Here is a 27,754-nt window from a genome sequence, read left to right as displayed (position 1 = left end):
TTAATAAAGAAAGGCTTCTAAGATGATAAAACTGAAGAACAAAAGACTAAAAGATAATGAAAGGCTATTAAAAAGTTGGTTGTGTAAGTATAAAACAATTGTCTAAAACGCATCATAGAGTATGGATTGACTGGAGATGAAGCTAATAAAGGAAGGAGCTATCTGAGATAAAGGAGAAGGGTAGTGTGCTAAAAATTAGGTAGTAATTTGGCTGTAGGGTGATTCATAACTTATAGAGCAAGGAGGTGCTTGAGCGAGTCCAGAGAAGGGCGACGAAGCTGGTGAGGGGTCTGGAGAACAAGTCCTACGAGGAGCGGCTGAAGAAGCTGGGCTTGTTCAGCCTGGAGAAAAGGAGGCTCAGGGGAGACCTTATTGCTCTCTACAGGTACCTTAAAGGAGGCTGTAGTGAGGTGGGGGTTGGTCTGTTCTCCCATGTGCCTGGTGACAGGATGAGGGGGAATGGGCTAAAGTTGCACCAGGGGAGTTTTAGGTTGGATGTTAGGAAGAACTTCTTTACTGAAAGGGTTGTTAGACATTGGAACGGGCTGCCCAGGGAAGTGGTGGAGTCACCATCCCTGGAGGTCTTTAAAATCATAGAATCATAGAATCATAGAATATCCTGAGTTGGAAGGGACCCTTAAGGATCATCAAGTCCAACTCTTGACATCGCACAGGTCTACCCAAAAGTTCAGACCATGTGACTAAGTGCACAGTCCAATCTCTTCTTAAATTCAGACAGGCTCGGTGCAGTGACCATTTCCCTGGGGAGCCTGTTCCAGTGTGCAACCACCCTCTCTGTGAAGAACCCCCTCCTGATGTCAAGCCTAAATTTCCCCTGCCTCAGCTTAACCCCGTTCCCGCGGGTCCTGTCACTGGTGTTAATGGAGAAAAGGTCTCCTGCCTCTCGACACCCCCTTACGAGGAAGTTGTAGACTGTGATGAGGTCTTCCGTCAGCCTCCTCTTCTCCAGGCTGAACAGGCCCAGTGACCTCAGCCGTTCTTCGTACGTCTTCCCCTCCAGGCCTTTCACCATCTTCGTAGCCCTCCTCTGGACACCCTCCAACAGCTTCATGTCCCTCTTATACTGTGGTGCCCAGAACTGCACACAGTACTCGAGGTGAGGCCGCACCAGCGCAGAGTAGAGCGGGAAAAGACGTTTAGATGTTGAACTTAGTGATATGGTTTAGTGGAGGACTTGTTAGTGTTAGGTGAGAGGTTGGACTCGATCTTTGGTCTCTTCCAACCTAGAAATTCTGTGATTCTGTGATTCTGTGAAGGACTTGAAATGGCCTTCACCTGGTTGAAGCAGGGGGCAGAAAAGGGGAAGAAATACAGAATGAAGAACAGCTCAGCCCAGCTGTTAAGGCAGTATTTGGGTACATTTATGAAGGAGGTATCAGGATGAGGACCTAACAGTCCCCAGGTTCCTTTCCAGACCTCTGTTCCAAAACTGAAATCTGGAATATTTGATTGTATTCTTATATTTCCGTTTTAGTTGCACAATAAACAGAGACCAGGAAGGTGCTATGCAGCTGTGCAACTCATTCATTTTTGTTTGTTCAGTGAAATGAACATGCATGGAGAGCTTTAATCAAGTCCTCTCCAGGTACAATGACTCTCTCCACTTGTCTTCTCAATTTCAATAATGTTTGTAGTGTTCTTCTTTTTAAGTCAGATAGATCCTTCTGAGCCTTGAGGGCATTTACATACTACCCTTTCCTTTAGAAACTTGTATGTAATGAGTATGTTAACGATCAGTGTCCTTTAAAAAAGCAACTGTTGAGTTGCTCCTGACCCTCTATTATATGGAGTTAACAGTTATTCAGCCTTTGGCAGTCTGTCTGAGAGAAAGAAATATTGGGATGACAACTGTGATTTGCCTTTGAGCAATTGCACGCTACACAGTAACTATTTGCCCTGATTTTAATTGAATCTATTCTCATTCCTTTTATTAAAACTGATTGGCAGAAGGATCCCAGTATATACATATTCAGTTATCATAGACTTTTAAAAAGAATGAGTTCAAAGACAAATACCTAATAATTCACGTTTACAATCTGTCTGTCACCTCAGAAGTGAGTATCTACCAACAATGACAGATACTGACCCGTTCGCTTCACAGCCATTTACCACTTTAATCCCTAACCCAGGCCCTTTTTTACTCCACAGAAAAGTAATGCCCTTGTGCTGAAAAATGTGTTTACATGTGAGGTTCTACCACTTCTCTTAGGCAATGACAACAGCACTTGCAGAGTCCATTCCTCCTCATCCATTCAAATTTCAAATTAATGCAAATGAGGAAAAAATTGTTTCTGAGAAGGAATACAGTATTTTATTACTGTGTATTTGTTAATGGGTATGTATAAAATGCAAATAAACATATGATTTCTGTATAAGTAAGGTGATGTTTTATGGAGAAAAGAAAACAGGTGAGGGAGGCATGCAAATTTCTCTAAGCTATTCATTGGAAGCTATACAACATTCATCTGAAGTATTTGGCTCTGGCCTCAGCATCTAGCAGGCCAAAAGATGTTCTTCATAATCTATTGGGAGAGATAACTCAAGTTAAATATTGAGTAAGACTAGAAAACATGTCGTACACAAAATGATCTAAAAACTACTTTCAGGTAGCGGTCTCAATGGCAGCATGTGCAGAAATGAAAACAGTTTATACTTAAAAAGAGATTTTCACATACTGATGTCATGATCATCTTCTTGACAAATTATAAACCCTTGCTGCAAACTACAAGGGCATTACATGAGAGTTCTTAGACATAGTTCAAAATTATAATAGTAGGTTTGATGTTGTTCTCTCCATAATGGCAATTATACTGACTGAACAGATTAGCTACTCCATGAGAATTTCAGCTGTACATGTCATAAGGAATGACATGCTGAACCTTGTATAATTGTCACTGCAAATGTAATTTTTATTGAAAAAAGCTGTTCTATATTCATAATAGTACAACAACATGGGAGTGCTAAATAAAATGTCATCCTGACTGCAAACAAATCCTGTTAATACAAGTGCTGCTTATACTACTGCGTCTGCCATTAAGAAAGTAACCACCGTCTTCTGGGAAAGCATTCAGAGTCTTGTTCAATTGAGACCGTGAAAATGAGAGCACTTGGGGAATAGACCTGGGAACCTGGCAACCACACTGCTGGAAAGGATTCTCGCAACGAAAAGAATTTGCATGTTCACCTCTGCATTACCCAACAAGGACACTCTTGCAATTCAAGATTCTCTATACGGTATCCAGTTACAAGTTAAAAGGTAAAAATAATTATCAAGAAATAGTTTTCCTTATTTTCCACAACAATACAATACGTGGTTCTAGGGCTAAACATGTTGTACATGAAGCTCATGATGAAATTTGTAGTGCAGCTAGTGACACCAACAGGAACAGGATTTGGCTCTGTTGGCCAGGCTAAAATATGAATGATGCCCAAGATCAAATTTTATTTGGATCCCATCTAACTACTTAACCTTTTATACCAGATAAATTGATTCAATGCAAAATTAAATTCTTGTGCAACGCAGTCTGTTTACTTTTTTCAATAAAATTAATTTTTCAGAGTGGTATCATTAATTTTCACCTGTATTTCAGTTAGAAACATAATTAAACTAAGCAATTAAATTATAAATACAACCTCAAAACCTCTAGCTTCACCTAACTCACGCAGTAAATTTCCATTTACTCACTGTATGCCATAGGCTTTCCTCTCATCCATTCTGTAATACTCCCATTTGCCAGGTCACTTAGGGGACAGATTTGCTAGAACATGGCAATAGTTCCTCTCAAAGCATCCTTAAACCAAATGTGTAAAATGACTGAAAATAGGTACAGTCCATTTTTTTTTTTTTTTTTTTTTTTTCTGTGCTTATATGTCATCTGTGCCTAATGGTTTGTGATTCTGACATAATGGGCCTGAGAAAAAAATAAGAATAGCAAATGTGTGGGAAAGAAAGATTTCTGCTTTTCTGTATACATGTTATACAGAAGTGTACAACTGAGGTTTTGGAGCACAAAGGTCATAGGAGACAAACTCTAAACTCAGTTTTCTCATTTCACAAAGTCAACACTTTCTAAATTTCTCATTTGAAAAGATATTTTCTTCAACTACATAAGGAAGTCTTGGGAATCATTGATTTTTTGGAATTTTAAGTTATGAACATAACTTTTAAAAAATGTAGTCTTTATAATTTGCTATCATTTTCTGCTTGCTTACTGGCTAAGTAAGCAGTTCCTCTTACAGAGAAGGGGAAAGTGAAAAATAAACTTTCTTTCTCCCTTCAGGCCCTTCAATGTCAAGGAGCTCCATTTCCAACTACCCGGATGCAACCTTTAAAGTAATCACCCAGTCGGTCCCTATGGACAGAAAATGAATGTATTCTGAGAAAACGAACAACTCAAAACTCTTTGCCACAGCTGTGGCTGAAACCCCACAAAGTATTATCATCAGGCTACTGTTGGGGCTGTTTGTACATCTTTAAGAAAGGTAAGACAAAGTAGTGTGTGCATCTATTCTATTCTGTTCTGTTCTGTTCCGTTCCACTCTATTCAATTCCATTCCAATGTGCACGTATATGCACAATCCGTCATGCTTCCATATAGCCACTACTCAGACATTTTTTTTTTTGTTTGAGTAGCCATTACTACTTGGTCACTGTGTAGCCAGTACTTCATCTATGCTCTTTTTTGATCATTTGGTTAATTACTTGGATACAAGCACTCAGTAAACTCTCTGCACTACTGTAGAATATGTGGCATACCAGATTTAAGAAATCTGAAACACAAAGAACGACCATGCTTTCAAACCTCATCTGTAACTACAAAAAGAAACTTATTACAAACCACAGCCATATCAGAGAGATATAAAAAAAACCTTATAAAATCAGTTCTCTTATCAAGATATTCATTTGGGATTAACAGCTAAACTTCTCTGCATCACTTTGTTACAGCTCTTTCACAAAAACTAGAATTGTTTTAATATTCCAAAATATACAGGATAATAAAATTATCTGTATTGCTCATAAATATACACATCATAATTAAGCACTGGTACAAATGAATAACACAGGGACTATACTATACTGTATCAAAATTAATTTTAAGGCTTGCTTATGTTCTGGTCAATATCTTGGTAATGTTGAAATCAACAAAAATAACAAAACAACAGATGCAACACACCAACACAATAAATCACATGCAGACATGCACACAAACAGTAATCACCTGAATCCTTTTCTGTTGTTGCTAAATATAAAACAAAACAAAATAAAACAAAACAAAACAAAACAAAAAAGGAAAAAATATCATTGTAGAAATACAACTACTTCAATTTCATCAGAGTAGAATAAATACCAAGGAGTTAAAGACTTAAAATTTTGAGAACAGCAGTGACAGTCCTGACTGTGGCAGAAATGCCAATACCACTTCCGTGGTTTTTTTCTTGTCTCCTTTTTGTCTCCTCAAATTCAATTTGAGGAATAAGTAATTAATGCAAATATAGGCATTAATTACTTCAAGAGAACACTATTTCAGTGCACAGGATACAGTAATGTTCCCATAAACGTAAAGGGAATGGATGAAAACTATTACATTTATATCTCATTGCAACTGAAGACCAATGTGTTTAATTTTCTGATGTTATGGCATTGGAGCCCTTCACTTTCAAACAGTACACTACTTATTCTCAGAAAAAGTACTTTATCTATCTCTCTTGATGTACTAGACTTCTATATGCAATTATCTATCTTGAGTATAAATCTACTTATAGAAACCTGGTTGTATTTAAACCAAAAGAAAATAAACCCAAAAAGAAATTTGCAAGTCAATATATGCCATGGAATGGACTTCAGTTTTATATGCCATTCCAGCTTACAGCAGTATTACTAGTATGCATATTTGAAAGGGCAGAATTTGATGTTCACAGTGAACTGCCAACATTTTCTAGGATTTAGTTAAAAATCCTGAATAAAGATGTATTTACTTCATTGTAAAAACCTTTTCCAATCCAAGTTAGTGTCAGAGAGTTTATATATATTTGGCAAACTTTTGTATTTTTTTTAAAACTATTTCAATTTTTATACCCATTATTTCAATAGGTTTGCTAAGAGACTAATATTGAGCATCAAAAAAATCCTTCTTACGAATACAGGAAGATAAAAACTAAGGGAAATCATACTTTTGCTTTCTTGTTTTCCAGAATAGATTTAATATTCATCTTTCTTTCTTTAACACAACATGATATCATAATTAATTATGATAAACTGGTTACTAAGATGGTTTCATGTTGTTACTCCCATGATATAATACTGGTTGCCATAGTGATGAGATGGGTTTTTTTTGTTAATCACTTCTGAGATTGGTTAAATCATGCTTTTCAGAGAATTTGAACAGAAATGGAAAAAGGAAAAAAAGTTGACTTTATAATATTGCTGGACATATGGGGCTTCTTCATTTTGTTGTTATGATAACTATTTCTTCTGGTGTATTTCTAGAAATATATGCTATGAAAAATCCTTCCTCACCATATAAAAACTAGATTTTTAAAGCAGAAGTCATCATTTATTTTCATGCTAATTGACAGTACCTCAAAAGAAACACTTACATAGATGCACACATATGGTTTTCTACTTCTGAATATATCTGTACACATATAGCTTTCTGTGCTTTATGGAGAGTAACAGCTGTGTCTTTACAAAGCATGTCACTATTGTGACTTCGTCTTTGTTCTACATAAGGTTTACTTCTGTACAATATTAAAATGATGTTGTGTTTCCTAGCCAATTTTTTAGTATGGTCTTAAATTAATTTCAATGTATATGTTCCAGAACATATGTAAATTCCAGAAAAACTACTGATTACAATAAATTCTAGTGTTTTGTCCCATTAGTTCATTCAGGAAATCATGATGCAATTAAAGTTTTAATCATCAGATTATTTTCATACATCTGAAAACACAACAGCAAAAATAAATGACACTTATCTGTCTGCCTTATAAATACATCGGAAAGGCATGTACATCCAGAGTTTTCAAGTTTCAAGGTACTGTTACTGCTGATAAGTAAAGAATTTCCTGTCAGTAGTTTAATTACTAGAAATAGTTAGAGAAATAAAAAATAATCCATAAACAACCTTTTAGATTTGTGGAAAACTCAAAAGTAAGAACAAAGGGCAACTTAAATTAAGAAGTCCTGGTCTTCCATTCAAACAGGGTCCCAGGAGGCATATTAAAGCCAATGAATAGGAAAAAGCTCCATAGTTCACCAGCTGAGATTTTAATGAGACATTTCCCCTTGCTGTGGAAGGGGTTTGTTCAGGAAAGGCAAAAGGCTGCTCACAGAATATTCAGTTAATAGGCATTGTTGGCTTTTACAGCCACTTTGGCAGTTGATTGCTGTACTAACCTTCTATTTTGGCATATTCTGTAAGTCGAGTGTAATTGATCAAGGCAGCCTTCTCCAGACATTTTCTGACCACTTTCTTCACCTCTTCTGCTGGTATAGGAGTGGCAATATCTTTCATTAAAACCTGTACCAGAGACAATTATACCACTTGGTTACACTCATTACTTAATACTCAGGGGAAAAGGATAAAAGTATCCTAATGTTACTTCAGTTGTGATAATAATTAAAGGAAGAAATCAAAAAGGAACTATTTCAGCTGGTGAAACTAGATATTTGTCTTTAAAGACTTCTGTTGAACACTGTATTTACACTTTATACAAGATACTGCAAGATCTTGCAGCATGCCAATCAGTTTTCATTTGGGTGACACCAAGAACAGTATAACAAGAGCATTCCTTGCATGGTTTGGATCATGGTACCCAGAAAACATGTGAATGTGAAAATTTGCTTTGTTCTCACCTGCGGAAAAGCTTCCACCATTGCATAACCATTGATTCTTCAACAGCGTAAAAGAGAAAGTATGAACAATGCCATCAGAACTAGCTCATACTGATTGTTTTTCTTCCTTAAGTCTTTCAAATTTAGCACATCCTTGTGAAAAATCACACAATCATGGAATCATAGGATGGTTTGGGTTGCAAGGGATCTTAAAGATCAACTATTTCCAACCTCCCTGCCACAGGCAGGGACACCTCCCACCAGACCAGGTTCCTCAGAGCCTCGTCCAACCTGGCCTTGAACACCTCCAGGGATGGGGCATCCACAGCTTCTCTGGGCAACCTGTTCCTGTGCCTCACCACCCTCTGAGTAAAGAACTTCCTCCTTTTATCAAATCTAAATCTATCTTCCTTTAGTTTAAAGCCATTACCCCTTGTCCTATCTCTACACCCCCTGACAAAGAGTCAGGAGTAAGTCCAGCTTCCCTGTAGGCCCCCTTTATGTACAATAAGGTCTCCCAGAGCCTTCTCTCTCAGCCTGTCTTCATAGGAGGTTCTTCAAGGACCTCTAACAGGTCCATATCTTTCTTATATTGGGCACCTCAGAGCTGATCACGATACTCCAGGTGGTGTCTCCGAAGATCTGAGCAGAGGGGGAGAATGCTTTCTAAGACAGAATCTCCATCTATGGTGTGTTCTGCAAGGCTAAACGGCTGTCACTTCCCAGGGCCAGACCTCATTGACTTTAGTAGAGATATACGGAGTGGGAACTAAGCTTTTTTTTGTTCTTTTTTTTTTTCTTTTCTTTTTTTTTCCTTTTCCCATTCACACACTCTTCAGGCTCCTACTGATAGTCCTCTGAAATCCCTGTTGGAATTTTAAATTCTCTTTCCCCAGAGAAGGCAGAGATGCTTTTACCATTACAAGGCCTTCTCCCTTTCAGTCAGTAAAAGAGGATTTGCTTTCCAGGGCTTTACACTGCTAACTGCCCATGACAGTTTTATTGCAGATAGTTTTTTGTTTGTTTGTTTGTTTGTTTTTTCTTAAATTGACTCAGACTGCATATTTATAGAAGATTATTTGGATTATATAGATGCTTTTTAATTTTCTGTACCAGTACTGACAAAATCAGCAGCAAGGAAGTTGTAGACAGCAGGAAAGAGGGGATGTAGAGTAGACCTGTACTACTTTAGAGATAATGCTAGGTAGTCATTAAATTATAAAGAAACAGTGTAATTGCAGTGGCTTAAAGTGAAATTCCAAGCAATTTGTCCTACAGAGAACAGTTGTTTGCATTTGTGGAAAACACTGAGAAAAACAAAGCTAAACAAACAAACAAACAAACACCTCCCAGTGAACAACTAAAACCAGTAGTAGAATACTAAAGAAGAAACAAGTCAAATTTCAGTGGCCTGAAGGCAAAAGAAAAATGCAGGCTTACTACTCAGGCAGAACGTAAACTATACTGTCAAACTTACCCTTTCAAGTAATGATAATGTGGCTTTTAAAGCTCCTTCAGGTCGTCCAAAAGGGAAACAGTATCTTTAAAAAAGAGAGAGAGAGAGAGAGAAAATGATAAGAATTTACTTTGAGATGTAACTGTGTACAAAACTCGCATTAAATTATTTTAATAGCAGACTCCCATAGGCAAAGTACTAATGAAAACAGATGATCTCTTCACTAGTCTGCCATGAAGAATATATATACCATAGCAGTATAAACCCACCAGCAGCTCAGGCCTTACTATAGAAAAAATACAAAAGGAAAAAAGCATTGCATGCACTTTCTCAACTAATTAATAGTTATAAGATAATTAATAGTCTCTGATGAGCTTAACTTTCATCTTCCTGGAAAGAGATACTATTTCTCATGTAGTCATAACAGCTACATGACAGTGAAGCAACACTCTGTGTATTATCTTTTAGCTTTAATATTGGATTAATATAAGAATAAAATATCTGATATTTAAGTTTTTAGAGATACTTGGGAGCAAAATCGTGTGCAGATAATGTTTCCTATTTTATTATAAAAAGTTTGGAAAAGCATTTTCTGTCATTTTTAATTTTATTGGCTAGGACTTAAAACATACCTGATTCTGTCTCCGCACTTCCAATAACATATAACATGTAAATAAAAAAGTGATCCCATTCATAGATTTGTTTTTAATTGTTGTCTGATGAATGATCCAATAGAGCAGCTCAATGAGACTATAGAGCTAAAGCAGTAGTAGCCTCTCCTAATCCTGTCTATAAAATCTTTTGGAATATCCCCAATTGGAAAATGGATTTCTTTTCCTCAAATCTTTTTGCTAAGATTATTTTTCTCTTATTATTACTCAATGGCAGCCTCATGTTCTAATATTTTCCAACAGTAAAATACTTTCTAATGATAAAAGGATTCAGACCAGTGAATTTTAGATATGCATTTTGGTCAGCCAAAATAAAGCCCTGTAAATGAGGTCAAAAAAGGATTTCCAGCTGAGAGAATTTCAGTATTTGCTTTGCCTCATTCTCTTTCTATCCTACAGTAGTGCTAACAACTCTTGGGGACCTGTTAACAAATTAGGAAAGGAGATTTAATGGCCCTTAGGCCCTTAGTTGTTTTGACTCTTTCTTTTCCATAATCCTTGGAATCCAAGTCTTTCCCATGGTTTATTCTTACTAACTTGGAATGGTAGTTTTTGAATAAACGTCACTCATTCTTTGATTATACTTAGTATTTCAAACCAGTGTATGTTCTGCAATGTAAACAACATAAGAAGTCTCCAAATTCCACAGTTTAAAGTTGAAAATGCAGACTGAAGACCTGGGGGTTATTCAATATCCATGAGTATGACATGGGCAGCCAGCTTTTATGTGCAATTGGTACAAAGAGCTTCTGACAGGGAAGAGTTGTTTTCTTGAGATAAGAACCTTAGAGAAAAGGAAATGATCATAGTTGATGCCTAAAGGGACACTCTAAGCAGTCCTGCCTCCAGCATTACAGCCTTTTACTGGGTACCAAGATATTGGTCCTCAGGAGATATTTGTGTAAATTACTTAGGGAAGAATAGAGAAAGAGAAGGACTGATGGTCTACATTACTACCAACAACATACAGAAATGAAGAAGGAATACTCCAGAGACTAAATTCACACAGCCAGGCAAGAGGTTAAGTCCAAGACAGTCATGACAGCTTTCTCTGAAATAGTGGCTCTTCCACATTTGATGCCTGAGAGGCAGGCAGGAATCTGGAGTCTCAGTGGGTAGAAAAGATGACAGAGAGGAGAAGTTTAAGAACCTCAAGGACTGGGAAATATTTAAGTAAGGAACCACCAGCACAGAATGGGCAGGCTCCATCTTAATCACCAGGCTGATGGCAATGAAAATTAAAAAGGTTACAAGACAGTATTAAAACTGGAAGCTGGGGGATTAGCTGACAGGCATGGGAGAAAACCTTTGCTGGATCAATGTGACCTAGGTGGACGTAGCATATGTTCAGTGCAGCTCTGAAAAGGCAAGAAGGGAAATACACTTTAGTTAAACTGTCTGCAATGACAGCTGACTAGTGCATGCAGTGCAAAGCAATAGAGCAAGAGTAAAGCTTAGAAAAGTACTGACATATTACAGAAAAAAAAAAAAGGGAAAAGGAAAAAAAACACGTTGGCAATCCTCGAGAATCCCTTATTATTACAATAAAACTGTACTACCATACTACTGACCCTGTTAGGGTGATGAGAACAATTAGAAAATGTAAAGTGAGATTAGAAGAACTACAAATATTAAGAGATTTCAACTACACAGGTGATGATCAATAGCTCATTAGGATGAAATAGAATGATAAAATTTTGAAACATGGTATTGAATTGCTGCTTTGGACAACTAATTGAGGTTCCATGAGAGAAATGTTGTTCTGGATCTGGTCTCAAGTGTAAACAGGACACAAAATAATGATCACAAAATAATAACGTTATTATTTTAACATAATATATAATAACATAATATTATAATAACATTATTAACAGTGTAGCAAAAGAAATCATTCCAAATAAATTCAGTATATGTATACTCAGTTCAAGAATGGGAATTAAGGAAAAAACATGAACTTGAAAAACAAAGGTCCAAACCTTAAAGTGCTATCCAAAAAGCAATAAGCCTACAAGTACTCTGAGGTAAAATTCAAGAAGTAGGAGCAAAACTTAAATGTATGCCACAATTTAAAAAAAAAAAAAAAAGTGATTGAACAAACAAACTAAATACTTTCTTTATGACTCCATGAGAAAGTTAAAGAAGTTATTGTAGAGAATTTGGCATGTAAAAACTGTAAAACATGCAAACTGTAAAACAAACTAGGAAAATGTGAAAGCCCTTAAAATATGTTAGGACACACATAAAAGGCAAGGATGCTCATGCTGATAGTAGAAAGGACAGCAGAAGCAAAAATCAGCTTAGGAGATGGTGTGATTGCCCGGTGACTCAAGGAGACTCACGGACAGTAAGGCCAAAACAGAGAAACTCAGTTTTTGCTTTGGATCAGTCTTTACTGCTGAATGCATTTTTAAAAATATTCAGCATCTCATAGTTTTCACAATATTTTTGATTGACTGAAACATAGAGTAATTTTAATGCTATGTTTTCTTAAGAAAGCAATCTCACAGCCAAGACTATCCTGTGTTAATTACTGATACAGATTATTTTTTCACATAATTTGAATCTAAGTTTTATTTAAAATCTAATGCCAATTCTATATCATGATGTCCTTTATGCTCTGTATGCTTTTACATATTCTAGGGCACTACTCATTCTTCCTTCTACCAGTATTACACCATCATCCTCATTTAAATCCAGACATGTCACCTATTTTTTTTGAATTTCTATCATTTGTCCAAAGAAAGATATAATGATTACTCCTCACCTGGCAGAGCTCTCTTGTTTATTTTGATTAAATAAGATTTTAAGGCAAATCCCAGAAGGCAACCTAAAGGACGGAGACATTCACCTTTGAATGGCACATTTAATTGCTCTCAAAGAGGAGTTTCTAATGTAATTTGAATTCCCTAAAGATCCAACAAGAATCAGGCAGAAAGATCCCTAAGTTGCTGATACAGCCCAAGCTCATCAACATACTCTGCTGTGTAGGTAATAAAACACGATGGCTTTTGCTTTTATTTGTTCCAATTCAAATAATTATTTAGGCGTTATTATACATTTTGTAATTAGTCTCATTCATGTGAATGCCTGAATCTTGAAGATGCCCAACTTCTCTTGCTCTCTCGCTTCCCTTCTACCTCTGTACATATTGAGAAGGCTTCTGCCACTTCAGTTTTTGGGCAGCAACTACTCTCACTGCTCTCATCACACAGTATGAGAAAAAGTACTTACATTCATTGGAAATTACAGTGATTGTGTTTCTACAAAAAACTTGATATGTTCATAGGTATGCCAATCAGACAAAAAGTCTTCACCAAACTCCCACACTCCTTTGTTTTGATTTGTAGCAAACATGAGAAGATTGTCACAAAAACAACTCTTCCTTCTCCCTGCAGGTATTTTTGTTATTACTCTCCTCCTGCCTTTCCAAGACCTGGGTAGGAAGCACTCCATCATATGCTGCTCTGTATTGCTTCTTAGGCAAGAGCTATTGAATCCGAAGGAAGACAGGAGACATGAAATATGTCAGAGAATAATTTTTAAAAGAAATGAAAGGAGTACTGTTGTTTTTTTGTTGTCGTTTGCTTGTTTGTTTTCCCCAAAGGAATACTCTCCAAAGAGAACCCTAGCTCTCTTTAGTTTAATACAGAGGAGAAGTCTCAAGCGAAGACTGCTATCTCTGCCTGGTGGAGAAGGACCTGGGAGTATTGGTTGATAGTTGGCTGAATATGAGCCAGCAGTGTGCTCAGGTGGCCAAGAAGGCCAACGGCATCCTGGCTTGTATAAGAAACAGTGTGGTCAGCAGGGCTAGGGAAGTGATTGTCCCCCTGTACTCGGCTCTGGTGGGGCCGCAGCTCAAGTACTGTGTTCAGTTTTGGGCCCCTCGCTACAAGAAGGACATTGAGGTGATTGAGCGAGTCCAGGGCACCAAAGGGCAACAAAGCTGGTGAGGGGTCTGGAGAACAAGTCTTATGAGGAGCAGCTGAGGGAGCTGGGGTTGTTTAGTCTGGAGAAAAGGAGGCTCTCTATAAGTACATTACTTATCGCTCTCTATAAGTACATTAAAGGAGGCTGTAGTGAGGTGGGGGTTGGTCTGTTCTCCCATGTGCCTGGTGACAGGACGAGGGGGAATGGGCTTAAGTTGCACCAGGGGTGTTTTAGGTTGGATATTAGGAAGAACTTCTCTACTGAGAGGGTTGTGAGGCATTGGAATGGGCTGCCCAGAGAAGTGGTGGAGTCACCATCCCTGGAGGTCTTTAAAAGAGGTTTAGATGTTGAACTTAGCGATATGGTTTAGTTTAGACTTGTTAGTTTAGTTTAGTTTTGGTTTAGACTTGTTAGTGTTAGGTCAGAGGTTGGACTCGATGATCTTGAGGTCTCTTCCAACCTAGACAATTCTGTGAATCTGTGATCTCCTCCTTGTTTAAAAAATTCCCACACAACATCATTATCTACATGACAAATACCAGTGAATACCAGACACTTACCTCATCACACCAGAGGGGGCATACAACAGACTTATAGCAAACCTTTCCAAAGAAAATAAGGCTTTTTCACACAACACTATTTAAACTGTGGAACAGGTTGTCACAAGGTGATAGAGATAAAAAAAGGTATATAAATACATTCTAAAAAATGTTCAGATTGGCAGAATGGTGGCAGACAGGTTGGCTAACTGTGATAAACTAATAGATTTGGTGAACTAGATGCCAATCTTATGCTAAGGTTCACAAACCATCAACTGCTAGAAGGATACCAGAGGAAACATCACTCCATGTTTGCTCTGTTTCTTGTACTCTTCCTTCTACTGGTACAGCTGTCCTTATATTGCCAGTCCTTACATATTACAAACTCTTTATTGAGGATGATTTTGGAAAGCGTATTATGAAACCCAGCAAATGACATTAGACAACCAGGAAAAAAGTTTGTACCTACTGTGTAGGTACATATATGTACCAGGTACCTACCTATTCACATGACTCTTCTGATCAGCATTAATCCAGAAAGTGGTATGACTTAGTCATTTTCATTCAGGCAATTTTCTTAGATTTATAGATAGCTTAAAGTTCAAAAGGACCAATAAAACCAGGCCTTTATTCTTGCAGTATCTTTTCTACCACAGAGAGAATACAACTCAAATGACATGCAAATGAATTCTAAGCACAAACACTTGTGCAAATAAATTATTCCATATTTAATACATTCAAAACTTCTTTGCAGGTAGACTATATTATTTTCACTCTGTTCAAGATTAGTACTGAACATCATAATAAAAACATTCTGCCAGACAAAACTTAGTATTACTGAATAAATTATACACTTACCTGAAATGGCTTATTTGGTTTTCTAAAAGGGAGGAAAGTCTGTCCTTAATTTCCTCAAACCTTTCTTTCTCATCAACAGATACTGTTCCAATTCCATCTGGCCTGTAATATCAAATATTTAAGAACTTAATAATTAATAATATTTAAGAATTGCTGACATCTCTTCATGCTGCCTCTTCTTTGAACAGTGATCTTTATTTTCAAAGTTTTCAGTTAACATGTGCTACTCTCCTTTCACCTTTCCCATTGCCTTTAAGGATAAATGGTAATTTGTGGATATAGTTAAAGAACAGACTAACTAGACAAAGAACTTAACTTTTGGAGCTGAACTTTTAAATGCAAGTCCTAAGTTGCTACCTAGACCCAATACAAACACAAGGAATCATATATTTCTCCCAAATCACTCCCAAATAATAGTATCCTTTCTCAAAAAGTTAGTAGTGTTAGCACAATAGAGGGGCCAACTCTGATCTCTGTCTCAATTTCAGCTCCTTGAATCTTCCAGATGTTTTTCCAGAGGCAAAATGTGGCTGAATGTGCAGTTAGAGTGAACATACATTTTTGATCTCCCAAACCATATTGACAAACAGCAGTCTTGTAAACAAGACTTCCATATAAATATAGCATAAAGGATGCAATAAATATTTTTAAAGCACTGGCATTTAAAAAAAAATAAAAATAAAATTTAACATGTCCCAATAATTAATAAGCTTTATATTAAGTACCTTAAACACATACTTAGAGTCTTATCCTAAATATGTTATTAATACCTTTTTAATAAAATAATGACAAAGTTAATGAAATTGAAATACACATTTTCCAATGGTATTTCTGCCTTACAATCACAACTTTTCCACATCATGCTGTACACTGCTTTAAAGCAAAATATATGAAAACTTCCAGCTCCAGGGTAACAAAACACCTGCTGCTTCTCACCTGGGTTTATACTCTGACATGAAGTGTGGATCTACCCTGTACCTTCTCCAGAGCCCCCAAAACTATCTCATTGTTTTTAGAACTGGGAAAACCGTAGTAAAGTGATATGAAAAAAGACAACATGGTTTTGCTAAATTGTTACTTTAACTTTCTCTACTATCCTTAAACTTAGGAAGGATAATTTGCTACCTGGTCATGACACAAACACTTATTTTACCCCTTAAATCACTTACATTTCTGATCTGTCAAGTCAAGGTGGAAAGAATCCCTGAACTCTTTAAATTATTGTGAAGACAACAATAAAAATCAGATATGTTGGAGATATGAGTAACCAGGCACATCAATATGCTATTGGATAAATTTGATGTGAAAAAGCAAATAACTTATTTATCTTTTTTTGACGGATGCCAGAATACTTTACCTCAGCCTTCTGACAGATGGAACAGGCTCAAATGTAAGTAAATTTTACCGTCTGATGTCATTGTCAGGAGAGATCGTGCTCTGGAGTGATAAACTAAATAGTTCTGTCATATTAAACCTTGCTGAAGCATGTCATATATATGACAGAAAAGACCTAGGGGTCCACATAACAATAAGTGAAAAAGGTGAGCCAGTAGCATGTCATATCTGTCAACCTGCACTAAGGCTAGGATCACTGCATACTGGGAACTTGTCACTTCACTGAGTTTGTTGCCATACAGAACCATGCTGACAATGCCAAAAATTTTCAGAACTGTTAAATATATTTTCAGTGAATGTTTGGATAGAGCCAAATGTCCCAGAAGAACAATAACGACTACACAAAAAGGTGTTAGAAAAATGTACAAGCTATGGAACTGAAAAACTCAACTCTTCAAAGCATGCTTTTACAAACAACACAAACTCTGAATCACTATTTTGTTTCTTACTTTGTTTCTTCCTTATTCTTTCTAGCCTTATTGCAACAAGCAGAACCTAAAAATGCATTTTCATAGCACAGTTCTGAGACACATTATAGTGGTGACCACTTTTTACTGCTCTTGGGAGTGTCTTATCTACTACCAAGTAAAAAGAATTCACAGAAAAAAAGAATCTGACTCTGAGATGATCTAAGAAAACATAGATGAATGTTTTCATAATTCCCACTCATTTTACCTTCTAGATCTTTTTTCTTTAATTCTTTAAATTAGTTTTTCTTTAATTCTTTAAAGACATTAAAATAAAATAAAATAAAATAAAATAAAATAAAATAAAATAAAATAAAATAAAATAAAATAAAATAAAATAAAATAAAATAAAATAAAATAAAAATATTGTTTTGAACCAGTTATTTTTATTAATAAATTACTGTGTCTGCCAGGAAGATCACAACCAACCAGTCATTTGGTTTTCAAATACTTAGGTTACCCAGAAGTCATGCCAGAACTATTTTGCAACTAAAAACATCAACAAATCTGAATTTTATACCATCCCAGATGATACAAGTGGCTATTCGGACTTGATTTTTTCAATTCAAAGCCAGTATTAAGCCTTCCTATCACAGACTGGGACCTCTCTTTCAAGAACTCTACCAAGTGATGGACTGCCTCGAGAAGTATCAAGTCTTCATGTTATTGTACACATGACACCATTTTAATAGTATCTTCCCAAGAAAGTGAAGGAAGAGTGAATTTTCCTTTCTTCCACATTCCTTTCCTCCTGATTGTTCACAGCTACTTTTGGCATTAGAAAGCCAGGAAAAAAAAAATAAAAATAAAAAAAAAAAGACTGGGTAGCATTCTCTTTCTCACTTACATAATTTTTCCATTTTCTGAGAGCTCTGTCAATTGGATTTGGATTGGCCTGTCTTTTCTGCCTAGATCACAGTGTAACCAGCATAGATGTAACGTTGTTTCTGATCACATCTCAATTTGTTTAATTCACTTAGACCTTAATATTGAAAGATATACAAAATAAATACCTCATGTATTTATGTATTTATTTATAGCTAGTGCATTCCACAGGGAAGTAGCTGTTTGAACATTTTTAAAAATGACACCAAAAATAGAGATTGACCTGAATTTTTAAAGAAAATTTTACTGTGACAGTCTTCCAAGATAACTGTCCAGATGGTAGTTCTCCTAGGGAAGCTAATTGATTAGGTGATGGATTTAGAGTTCCCTCTGGGGACAGTTTTTATTCACTTGACATAATCCTTTAAGAGTTGGAATACCTGTTGATATATTTTGCTGTCTAAAGGTCTTAAAACTTGTAATAATTTGCAGATGTCACTTGACAGATTGTAGGAATAAGGTTCTTGAGAACAGGTATGGCATATGAGATAAAAATGGTATTCCAGTTCCGATGTGAATCAGAGATGATGGACATTTGGTTGGGTATTGATTCATTCCAGCCCTCAACTTTGGAAACAGCTTCTCCTAGTGGCCTCTAGTGTGAAACTATTAACTTAAACAGGCCTGTTCTGCTGTGACAGGCTTGTGAAATAGTAACTGAATATGACTGACATTTCTTTATTTTTCCCCCCTCTGGAACATTGCTTATACTGGTGCTTTTTGCATATTTTACAAATGTTTAAATGTTACTCTTTTAAATAAGCTTTCCTTATCAAAAGCTTAGACCATCACTTTGGTCTTTCATGGGAAAAATAAAAATAAAAAAGAGTAAGAGAAAATGAATTGACAGATTGATATTCAGATATATATACATACATACAGATGAGAACAGTAAGGCTGACCAAAATAATCTGCCAGAAAAAGATGAGAAATTCTGATGAAAAACAAAATATATGGAATACAAAAACACTTCAGCTAAGGTCTTACATCAAGACATGTATATAATAAACTGTATTTCAGGGTGTAGGAAAACCAAAACCATAAACTACAAGTCATCTTAGCTTTTAGAAACAAATTGTTTTAGAAGAATGCACTGCTTTCTAAGAGCACTTCTTTTTAAACTCAACAGGAGGAAAAAGGAAACAAACAAACAGTGGCAGTTTTCAAATTAGCAAAATATTTTTTTTCTTGTTTCTCAGTAAACAGGATTTAGAATTTTGATTAAGAGACTTTATTATCCATTTACCAGAAATTTAATATCAATTTTTTCCTTTAAAACACAATTCCTTTAATCAATGCTTTTGTAGAGTTCATGGTTTATGCTAGACAAGTCTAAGAAAAACAGTGATTTACATTATCAGCTTAGAAGCAGGCAGAGCAGACATCTTTTTATTAACAGAAAAGAAAGAGAGCAAATTATCACGTGGCAGTCACAGATAGCTTTAACCAACAGACACTTGAAGAGCAAACACTTTGTGGTTTATATTAACTATTCTACAAACATTCTGACAAAAAAAAAAAAAAAGTTGGCACAATAGAGCCTTCTGCCGTATGCATTCCTCAAGCAGATCCTACATCTGCTTGCAGTTCATACCCTCTTTTTCACAGTGAATGAAAAAGACCAATCCTGAAGGTTACTAAAACAGATTAAGATGATAGAACAAGTTAATTTTCGTGATATTTTATGCAGGGATATCTTAGGTGGGATACATTACTGCTCTTTTACTCAAAGGTTAAGAGTGTACTAATATGATATAATTTTAGCTCAGGCATAAGAGTATGTATAGACATTATTCAGTTGAAGTTAATGACAAAACAATGTATAACGTTTAGGGAAGGTGAGAGTATGTGATAGCATTAACTGTTCTTTCACTGCCTAAGATTGCAACTATCACCTTAAATATGCAAAACTTTGTTTGGATAGTTCTTAACAATGTGTGAATTATGATTTATTTTCTACTGACAATTTCTCTGAGGCTTTTCAGAAGCAGATATTTTTGTCTTGCTACATTGGAAAATGTGCCTCTGTTAATATTTGAGTGAGGGCAGCTTTTGCAATCAGTATATTATAATTATCAGCACTTTCCAACACAGCACGATATCCTTCCTCAAACCAAAGGTGAGGTCAATATGGCTTCACTTGGCACTTGTAACAGGGTCAAGAACTTTGCTTCTAGCTTTGAACTCAGGAGATCTCTACCAATAATGTTCCTGTGGCTATCTGCAACAGCAATATGTAGAAAGCTCTGTCATTAATTGAACAGCATTAATTAAAAAAATGCTCAGCTGTTTAGAAAGTCTTCATATCAGAGGCTTAGGGGTATGATGTTTATAAGTGAATCACTTAAAAATGAGAATATAGATTAATTTAAAGGAGGTTCACCTTCCTCTGTGTTCCATATCAATAGGAGACTATCAGCTTCCAAAAATGAAGCAGGAAGCAAGATGCTTTGCACAAGATGGTACACGAAACTGAAAGACTAGTGAAAAAGTTCTGCTATCAGCATTGCCCAGTGAGCCTCAGAAAAGGGGAAGGTTATATTCACCTGAAGAAGAGTGATATAAATGTCTAAGAATCAACTAGATTTTCCAGATTTGAGAGAACACTGCTTCTCATCTGGAAGCACAAACTCACATAGCATATCAGTCCGAAAAGGTACATTTTCTTCCTTCGCTATTCTGGGGAAATGGTGACTGATAACAAATGACTTCTGAATAAAAACATGCTTTGAGTATGTTTTTATACATACTCAAGACATTCACTCTCACCATTTCCATTATAGAGCACTGATATAAAAATGAGACAACTTACAAAACCAAAAGACATCTGTTGAAGTCTATGGATGCTGTATTAAAAATGAGAGAGAATTTATATAAGATGCTGACAGACTGATGGAATATAACTTCCAGTGCAACACACCCTAAAGACCCTACACTGTAAGGGATCTCAGGCTCCTTCCTCCAGCTATTGGACTGCCTGGGAACAGATCTAAGATTAAAGCAGAAGGCCCAATTGGCAATAAAAGCAATAAAGAAGACCTTGCACCTGCTGTCATTACAACACAGACAGAAAGAAAGAGCTCCCGGGGTTGGGTGAATAAGAAGCACAGCAGAAAAAGGAAGCATCTTCAACAGTTTATAGCTGATGTTCCACAAAATCCTGCTAGTAGTGGTTTCATAGGAAAACCATCAAAAAAACGAACAAACAAACAAAAAAACACCAAAAACTATAAACTATACTTACAAAAATATAACACTTTTGGAAAGAGATTGAGTGGACAAAATATTTCATGTCGGATGGTGACCTTGTACACATATGCACTGAAACTACTTATTTAAGACATGTAATTTTAAATTAAGCCTTATTAGAAATTGTTTATTTGGATAATGGAGAAAACAGCAAGATACAGACAACCTTACTTTAACTCTAGAGATCATTTAGTCAGAAGAGATGAAATATTTATTCAGAAGCTTAAAAAAAAAAAAAGATAAGAAGAGACAGAGCAATGTAATGATATTCCTTTCCTTAGTCCAACAAAGTTCCTTGCCCCAGGTTTGAAAGAGTTGATTCCTCTGAGCAGTCTTTTATCACTTGACACAAAGTGTAAAATTGCAATAAACGGTTCTTATCACAGCATATTAGAAAAATGGAAAGAAATATATGAATGTATAACACTCTTCAAAGTTTCCATAGTTTCATTTCACTTATGTGTCCTTTTACTCCACTTTAAGATATTTCCTCCAGAGAAAAGAGGAGCAAGAAGCCTGTCAGAGAGTCTACAGTGCCAAACTATGGCAAGGATCTAAGAGGAGCTCTCAAAGACTGCAAAGCTATTGCAGAGATGTCAACATTATTTCCAGTGGTGTTTACTGTGGAGGAAATGAGGAAAACTCCAATGCTGGAACCCTTCTTTGCTCACAGCTAAAAATCTTCCTTCATTTTCACTACAGGATCTGTCTAAAATTAAAGCAACTAAGAGTTTATGGAACAAATTAGAAACATAAAAAGGAGGAAGTTCCCTGGCCCAGAACTGAATTACCTATGGCTGAGTGAAAGTACTCACCAAACTACTTTCCTCCAGAGGAGTGGGAGGTGAAGAAGGTGAGATCAATTTAAAATTAAAAGGTGTTTCTAGGGGAGGTATGTGGAACTGCAGGCCAGTAATACTTCCCAGAGAATTAGAAGAAACTATAATATAAAAATATTTAAGGATAAAATTAAAAGGAAATTGGGTAAATATGATTTATTGTGAAGAAGTCTGTATGGCTTTGAAGACACAAGGCAGGGGCATCCTATCTTCCGATACTGACGTTCTCTAAAGGCATCAAAAACACATGGATGAGTGTGATCTGATTCATACAATGTACCTGGATTTCCAAAAACCTTTTTGCCAAACATTTTTAAGGCAAGAGAGTAGGAGTAAATGGTGAATATTTGCAGTGGAGGGATGTTATCAGTAGAGTTCTGCAGTGATCCGTGCTGAAACCTGTGTTATCTTACAGTATTCATAAATACTGGCAAACAGCTAAAAACTGATGTGATAGTAATTGTCGTGATAATTATGTGGAATAGCATAGAATTGCATAAGGACCTTAGGAGATCAAGCAAGAATAAAACAACACATAACGACCAAGGTATATAAATATAAGGAAAAATCATTTGCTGTTTAGGACAGAGATCTTAGTGTTATGATGGATAGTGTCATGAAGCTGTGTTGAGTAGCAGTAAAAAAAGCAAAACATCAGGAATTAGAAAAAAAGGATAGGGTATTAGCAGAAAATATCCATCCAGTGTAATAATGCATGGTTCACTCATAATTCTTGAATCTTAAACAGAAAAGCAAAACAGAAGGATTGTTTTACGTCTCTCTTCATCTGTTCCAGTAGCAAAAGAGACTGAAATGAGATCTCTAGGTGTCAAGATCAAAACAAGAGTCCTTTATGCAGGAGTAAGCTGAGTTGTGTGGAACTTGCTACCAAGGGCTCTGAGAATGCAAAGGGGTTACCCAGATACAGTGGTGGAATGGACGAGTACCTCAGAGACTTGCTCCAGGTTACCAGACAGGCATATTCTGAGCAGTAAAGAGCTGGAGACTGAAAGAGCTCTAAGAGTAAATATTGCATACTCTTGCCCTTCTTTTACTCCAGCCAGGTCAATGCTGAAGACAGGTGACTCAGTGGCTTAGAAGAACCCTGACTTAGTAGGACTGTTCTATTCAAACATATGCTGAAGATTGCAAACTGTAGACAAACACAAACTATTTATCTTCAGTTATAAACAGACTTTTGTAGCATTACTTTCACCTTCCATTATCATATATGAACTTCCAATATACCATTTATTATTTTTTTTCTGAATAGTAAAAGGTATAACAAGGGAATATGCTTGATTTTTGAATTTTTCAATTCAGTCTGTAACTCAGCAGGTGGAAAGAAGTCACTTTACACTTCATGTGTTACCCAACAGCATCCATTTCAGAAAAGAGGGACTGAATAGAAGTCACAGCATGAAAAGCAGACAAAAGTGAAGGTGCTGGGGAAGAAACAATAGCTACTACTCGGACTGTTTAGACTGAAATGTCAGCCTTCAGGCATACCCTATAGTTCCTTGTTCTGCCCATTTCCCTTTCAGCAGAGATACACAAGTGCAGTGTATGCATAACTGCAGTGTGAAAAGTTCACTTGTGAACTAATGACTTTGATGGGGACCATTATAGTGGAACATTTCAGAAGACAAATGCTGCAAAGAGGAACCAAAGGAAATGCTTTTGTAAAGGTACAGCACACTTATGCAGAAGCACAACCAAGGAAAGTTGATTTTATTTACTAGAGGAAAAGGAATCTTGTTGATTCAGAAACAAGGACATGTTTCTATTTAAACAATCAGCAAACCCGCTCTTTTAATAGATTTTGCTGTTTGGCTATTTAATAAGAGAATCTCTCTCTTAAGAATGTCAATGCATAAAAGCAGAAATGCCATTTCTAAGTAAGCAGTTTGTTAGCATAGTCATAATGTTCAAGAAAGGGAAGGCACAAATGAGGCTTGGATTTCTCAGTCTAGGTCTCTAGTCAGGACATTGTGGTCAATCCTGCATAAACATTTCTGTTCCTAAACCAACAACAGTGGCATAAGAGACATAATAAGTACCAGTATTCTTGATAACCTTGTCAGAACTTGTGAACTACAACTTTGTCACAGTTAGGAAAGAAAACAGCTGGGAACTGTTCTCTGGTCCTGAGAGCAGGTGACAAGGTCTGCTGCACACAGCCTACATCAAAGCTCAGTTCAGGTCTTCTCCGTGTTAGTTATTGCCCCTGAAACTCTAGGACAACAATTCACTTTTATGTGTTTATTCCAGGTGTTTTGAAATAAGAGCCTTTCTATTGTGTTACCATCTGCAAGAGTGGTGTTACTGAAGCATGAAACAGATCTTGAATATTTCAAGTCCTAGGGTGTGGCAAAAGAGCACAGGAGATACCTGAGGGTTCAAAATCTGCTGGAAGAATTCTGAAGAAATATGAAGGGTAGAAAGAGTCAAAGGTGATTCAGCCTTGTTGCTAGTGTCTGCTGGGAGCAGACATGCAATTCCCGCAACCATGCCTGGTATCTCAGAGAATGTCTGTGACTAATGGGCAGTTGGGGTCCATTGTATGAGACCTCTTCCTCACCAGCTTTATTTAATAAATCAGATATAGCCACTGGTGTGCCCAGCATATAGTATGGCCCCAGAATATTTCGCAGATCTGCTCTAATTTGTGCCTGAGTTTATCCTCACCAGGCTACCAGAAATCATGAAGGTGAGTGACACCTTTATCTAATTATTTGACTGGTGTCACTAGATAGCTTGTTAGTCTAAAATTCATGTTTAAAAGAAATTTCTAATTTGAACTGTAGACACAGCTGCATGTGGAAACATGCTCCTCTATCACCTGACTTCATGATCATCTTTGATGATCTTTCTCAGGATTGTGGAAGGTCCAAGATCCCTCTGTGAAGCAAAGGGGAAATATACATTGAGTACATCATGCCCAGAGCATAAAGCTCTTTGTCTTTGTTATGTTGTCTTTCTAATTCTCAGCCTGACTTATAAAACTAAGATGCATAACGCCATAGATCAGCCTAGAACTTTGGCCTGTCATGCATTGTCTGTGAAATTCTTTTTTCCCTTTTACTATTTCTTAGTGCTGCAGCAGATGAATGAGTGGATGTATTATGTGTGTATATGTGTGTCTGTCATCCTCAGTGAGTGTGTCTGCTTCTGTCCTTGACTTACTTTTCTTCTTTCTTCATGTTTCTTTTTTCTTCCTTTTTACAATATCTCAGTTCTAGTCAGACCCTCTCTGTTCAACACTTCTTTTATTCCTAAAACACTCATAATGCTATTCAGAGAGTATCTGTACAGAAGGAATAGACAGAATACAAACAGAGTGCTTACCACTGTGTAAATGATGTGCTCTCTGAGATATTTTTGTGCACTGCACGGACTGTTGTCCTTCACTTAAATTATGAAATAAAAAGAAATATATCTACTTTCCTTTTCAATTCTTGAAATAAGTTTGAGCAATTATCACTGTATGTTTGTCTTGTTAGGTTGAAACCAGTAATAAAAAGGCTAGAAACAACAAAGACTTAGACTCAATAGGAAATACGAATGTGTCAGGTTCTTCAGGAACTGACAAAAGAAGCGTGCTTTTACTGAGAATAGGTGACCAAGTAAAAGCCAGAAAATCTCCTAACTTACCAGTATGAACGTCAAGATTCTTGAGAATATTGCAGGCACATTCCAAAGCATTTAAACTTTGGATATTATAATCAAAGATTACATAATGTTAAAATCTTCCACTGCCGAACCACTCAGGTCACAAATGCCCAGATCCTGTTCTCACAGACAGAAGTCTTGACTAAGCCAATGAAGGAAACAATATTCTTTTTAAGGATTGTCCCTTCTTCACTGGCTCGTGGATGAGTAAAACAGCCTCCATGACTGACTGGCTACAAGACAAGATAAGCAAACAAGTTGGGAACAAAGCCTTTCTTTCCCCTCACCCCTACCAGGGTTCAATTTTGGGGATTTACTGACAGCATCATAGTAACTGCTTTTTGGGACTGTGAGCAGCTTTTTCCCTTGTGGCAGGACTGGATCAGTTGAGAGGGGCTGATTGATTATTTTTCTTAGTTTTGAACTTGGTCATTTTTGGGCTTGGTCACCATGGAGGATATGTGGCACATAGGGGAACTGAGCAGCAGCCCTCAACAGCTGCTGGGAGGTTGTCAAGAAAATGAAGTCAAACTCTCTTCCAGTGGTGCAAGATGGGAGGATAAGAGACAGTGTATCCATAACTAATTGAAATAAGACAGGTTCAAACTGGGTAAAGCCCTGAGCAACCTGGTCTGACCCCACAACTGACCCTACTTTGAGAAAGAGGTTGTATTAGAGACCTCCTGAGGTCCCTTCTACCCTGAGTTATTCCATGATTTCCTATCTCCAACACCCAGCAGAGCTAGCTCCATCACAACATGGAATAAGACATAGATGAGGCAAAGACTTCTTTTAAAGAATGTGTGCTACTGCTTCTAACGCATATCACAGAAAATCAACAACTTTATTTTTAACAAGTCTTTCACTATCAAGAGGAAGGAAAACATCACCACGAGCATCACTGTGACCAGTGATCCAGCCTATTCCTTGTGTGGAAAGAATCACAGAAGCATCTTACTCCCCTGCCCCGCCCCCGCCCCCCAGATCGGGGTCATACCGCATTCCCAATATGTTTTTTCTCCTTGTAACAGCATGGTCAGAAGAACTGAGTATTCTATGGTAAGTTGCAAAGCTACAGACTGTTGAAAAACTGTCAAAGCCTTATACTGCAAAATTGTTCAAAATGTTCACTGAAAACACCATTCATTAGCACGATACAAATGTAGAATGCAGGATGATACCTTGCCTTGAATCAGTCTATACAGTGCCCAAGAAAACACACTGCATTAAGACAGTATAAATAGAAAATACAAATATATATATATATATATTAACGTAATCTGTATAGAACTCCAAAGATCTTTGAAAAAAACTTTCATGAACTAATTTCTGGTGTGTGCAACTTCTCTATCTGGTGAATACAAGAGTGTAGAAATACTTCCGCTTCATCCTAAGGTTAGCAGTAAATTACCTGTTACCATGAACATGAGAAGCACAAAATGCAAAACTGTAGTGGAGCAAAGTTGGATCTATGACAGAACCATTTTCTGAATGTTCAATCAACTCATTAAGATAGCAAAGATGTCGGTGACAGCCTCTCACTCCGTAGCGAGCACAGTATTCATCTAATACGAAGACTTGACCTGGGCTAAACCAACCCTGAAAGAGAAAGGAGAAAAAAAAAAAAAAAAGTTGAGATTTCTTTTCCTACTCACAGCTTTTAAATCAAACAAAGAACATTAGTATGTATCTTTGTGTGCATTACATAATTTTTTATAGTAAAATGATTTATACCTGACTAATGCTGATAGCACTGGAAGTTAGATCCAACAATAAACCTCTTGCTGAAAGGACTAAATGTCAGGAAACCATTTGCAGTTCTGAGTTACCATGACTATGAAATACGTGGCTGATCAAAACAAGGTAATAATACATCCAAAGTCTGGTATAGATTTGATTATATCATAACCTATCTGCCTGACACAAGATATATTAACCTTA

At 36.6% G+C, this 27,754-nt stretch overlaps 1 protein-coding gene across 2 annotated transcripts in view; it reads right to left on the bottom strand.

Annotated features, from left to right (window-relative positions):
• CADPS2 (calcium dependent secretion activator 2) overlaps positions 1 to 27,754 on the bottom strand; it is a 315,329-nt gene that overhangs the window by 77,331 nt on the left and 210,244 nt on the right. For both annotated transcript variants that reach the window (XM_032193226.1, XM_032193218.1), the window contains exons 13-16: positions 27,225 to 27,412; positions 15,307 to 15,408; positions 9,333 to 9,396; positions 7,418 to 7,541 (exon numbers count right to left, since the gene is read on the bottom strand). In XM_032193226.1, the coding sequence (XP_032049117.1) occupies positions 7,418 to 7,541; positions 9,333 to 9,396; positions 15,307 to 15,408; positions 27,225 to 27,412 (478 nt within the window). The remainder of the gene's footprint in view (positions 1 to 7,417; positions 7,542 to 9,332; positions 9,397 to 15,306; positions 15,409 to 27,224; positions 27,413 to 27,754) is intronic.

This window comes from Aythya fuligula, chromosome 1 (genome assembly GCF_009819795.1).
Source record: "Aythya fuligula isolate bAytFul2 chromosome 1, bAytFul2.pri, whole genome shotgun sequence".
Classification (NCBI taxonomy): Eukaryota; Metazoa; Chordata; class Aves; order Anseriformes; family Anatidae; genus Aythya; species Aythya fuligula.
Note: the sequence above shows the minus strand (reverse complement) of the source record. Positions and strands in the feature narration are given on the sequence as shown.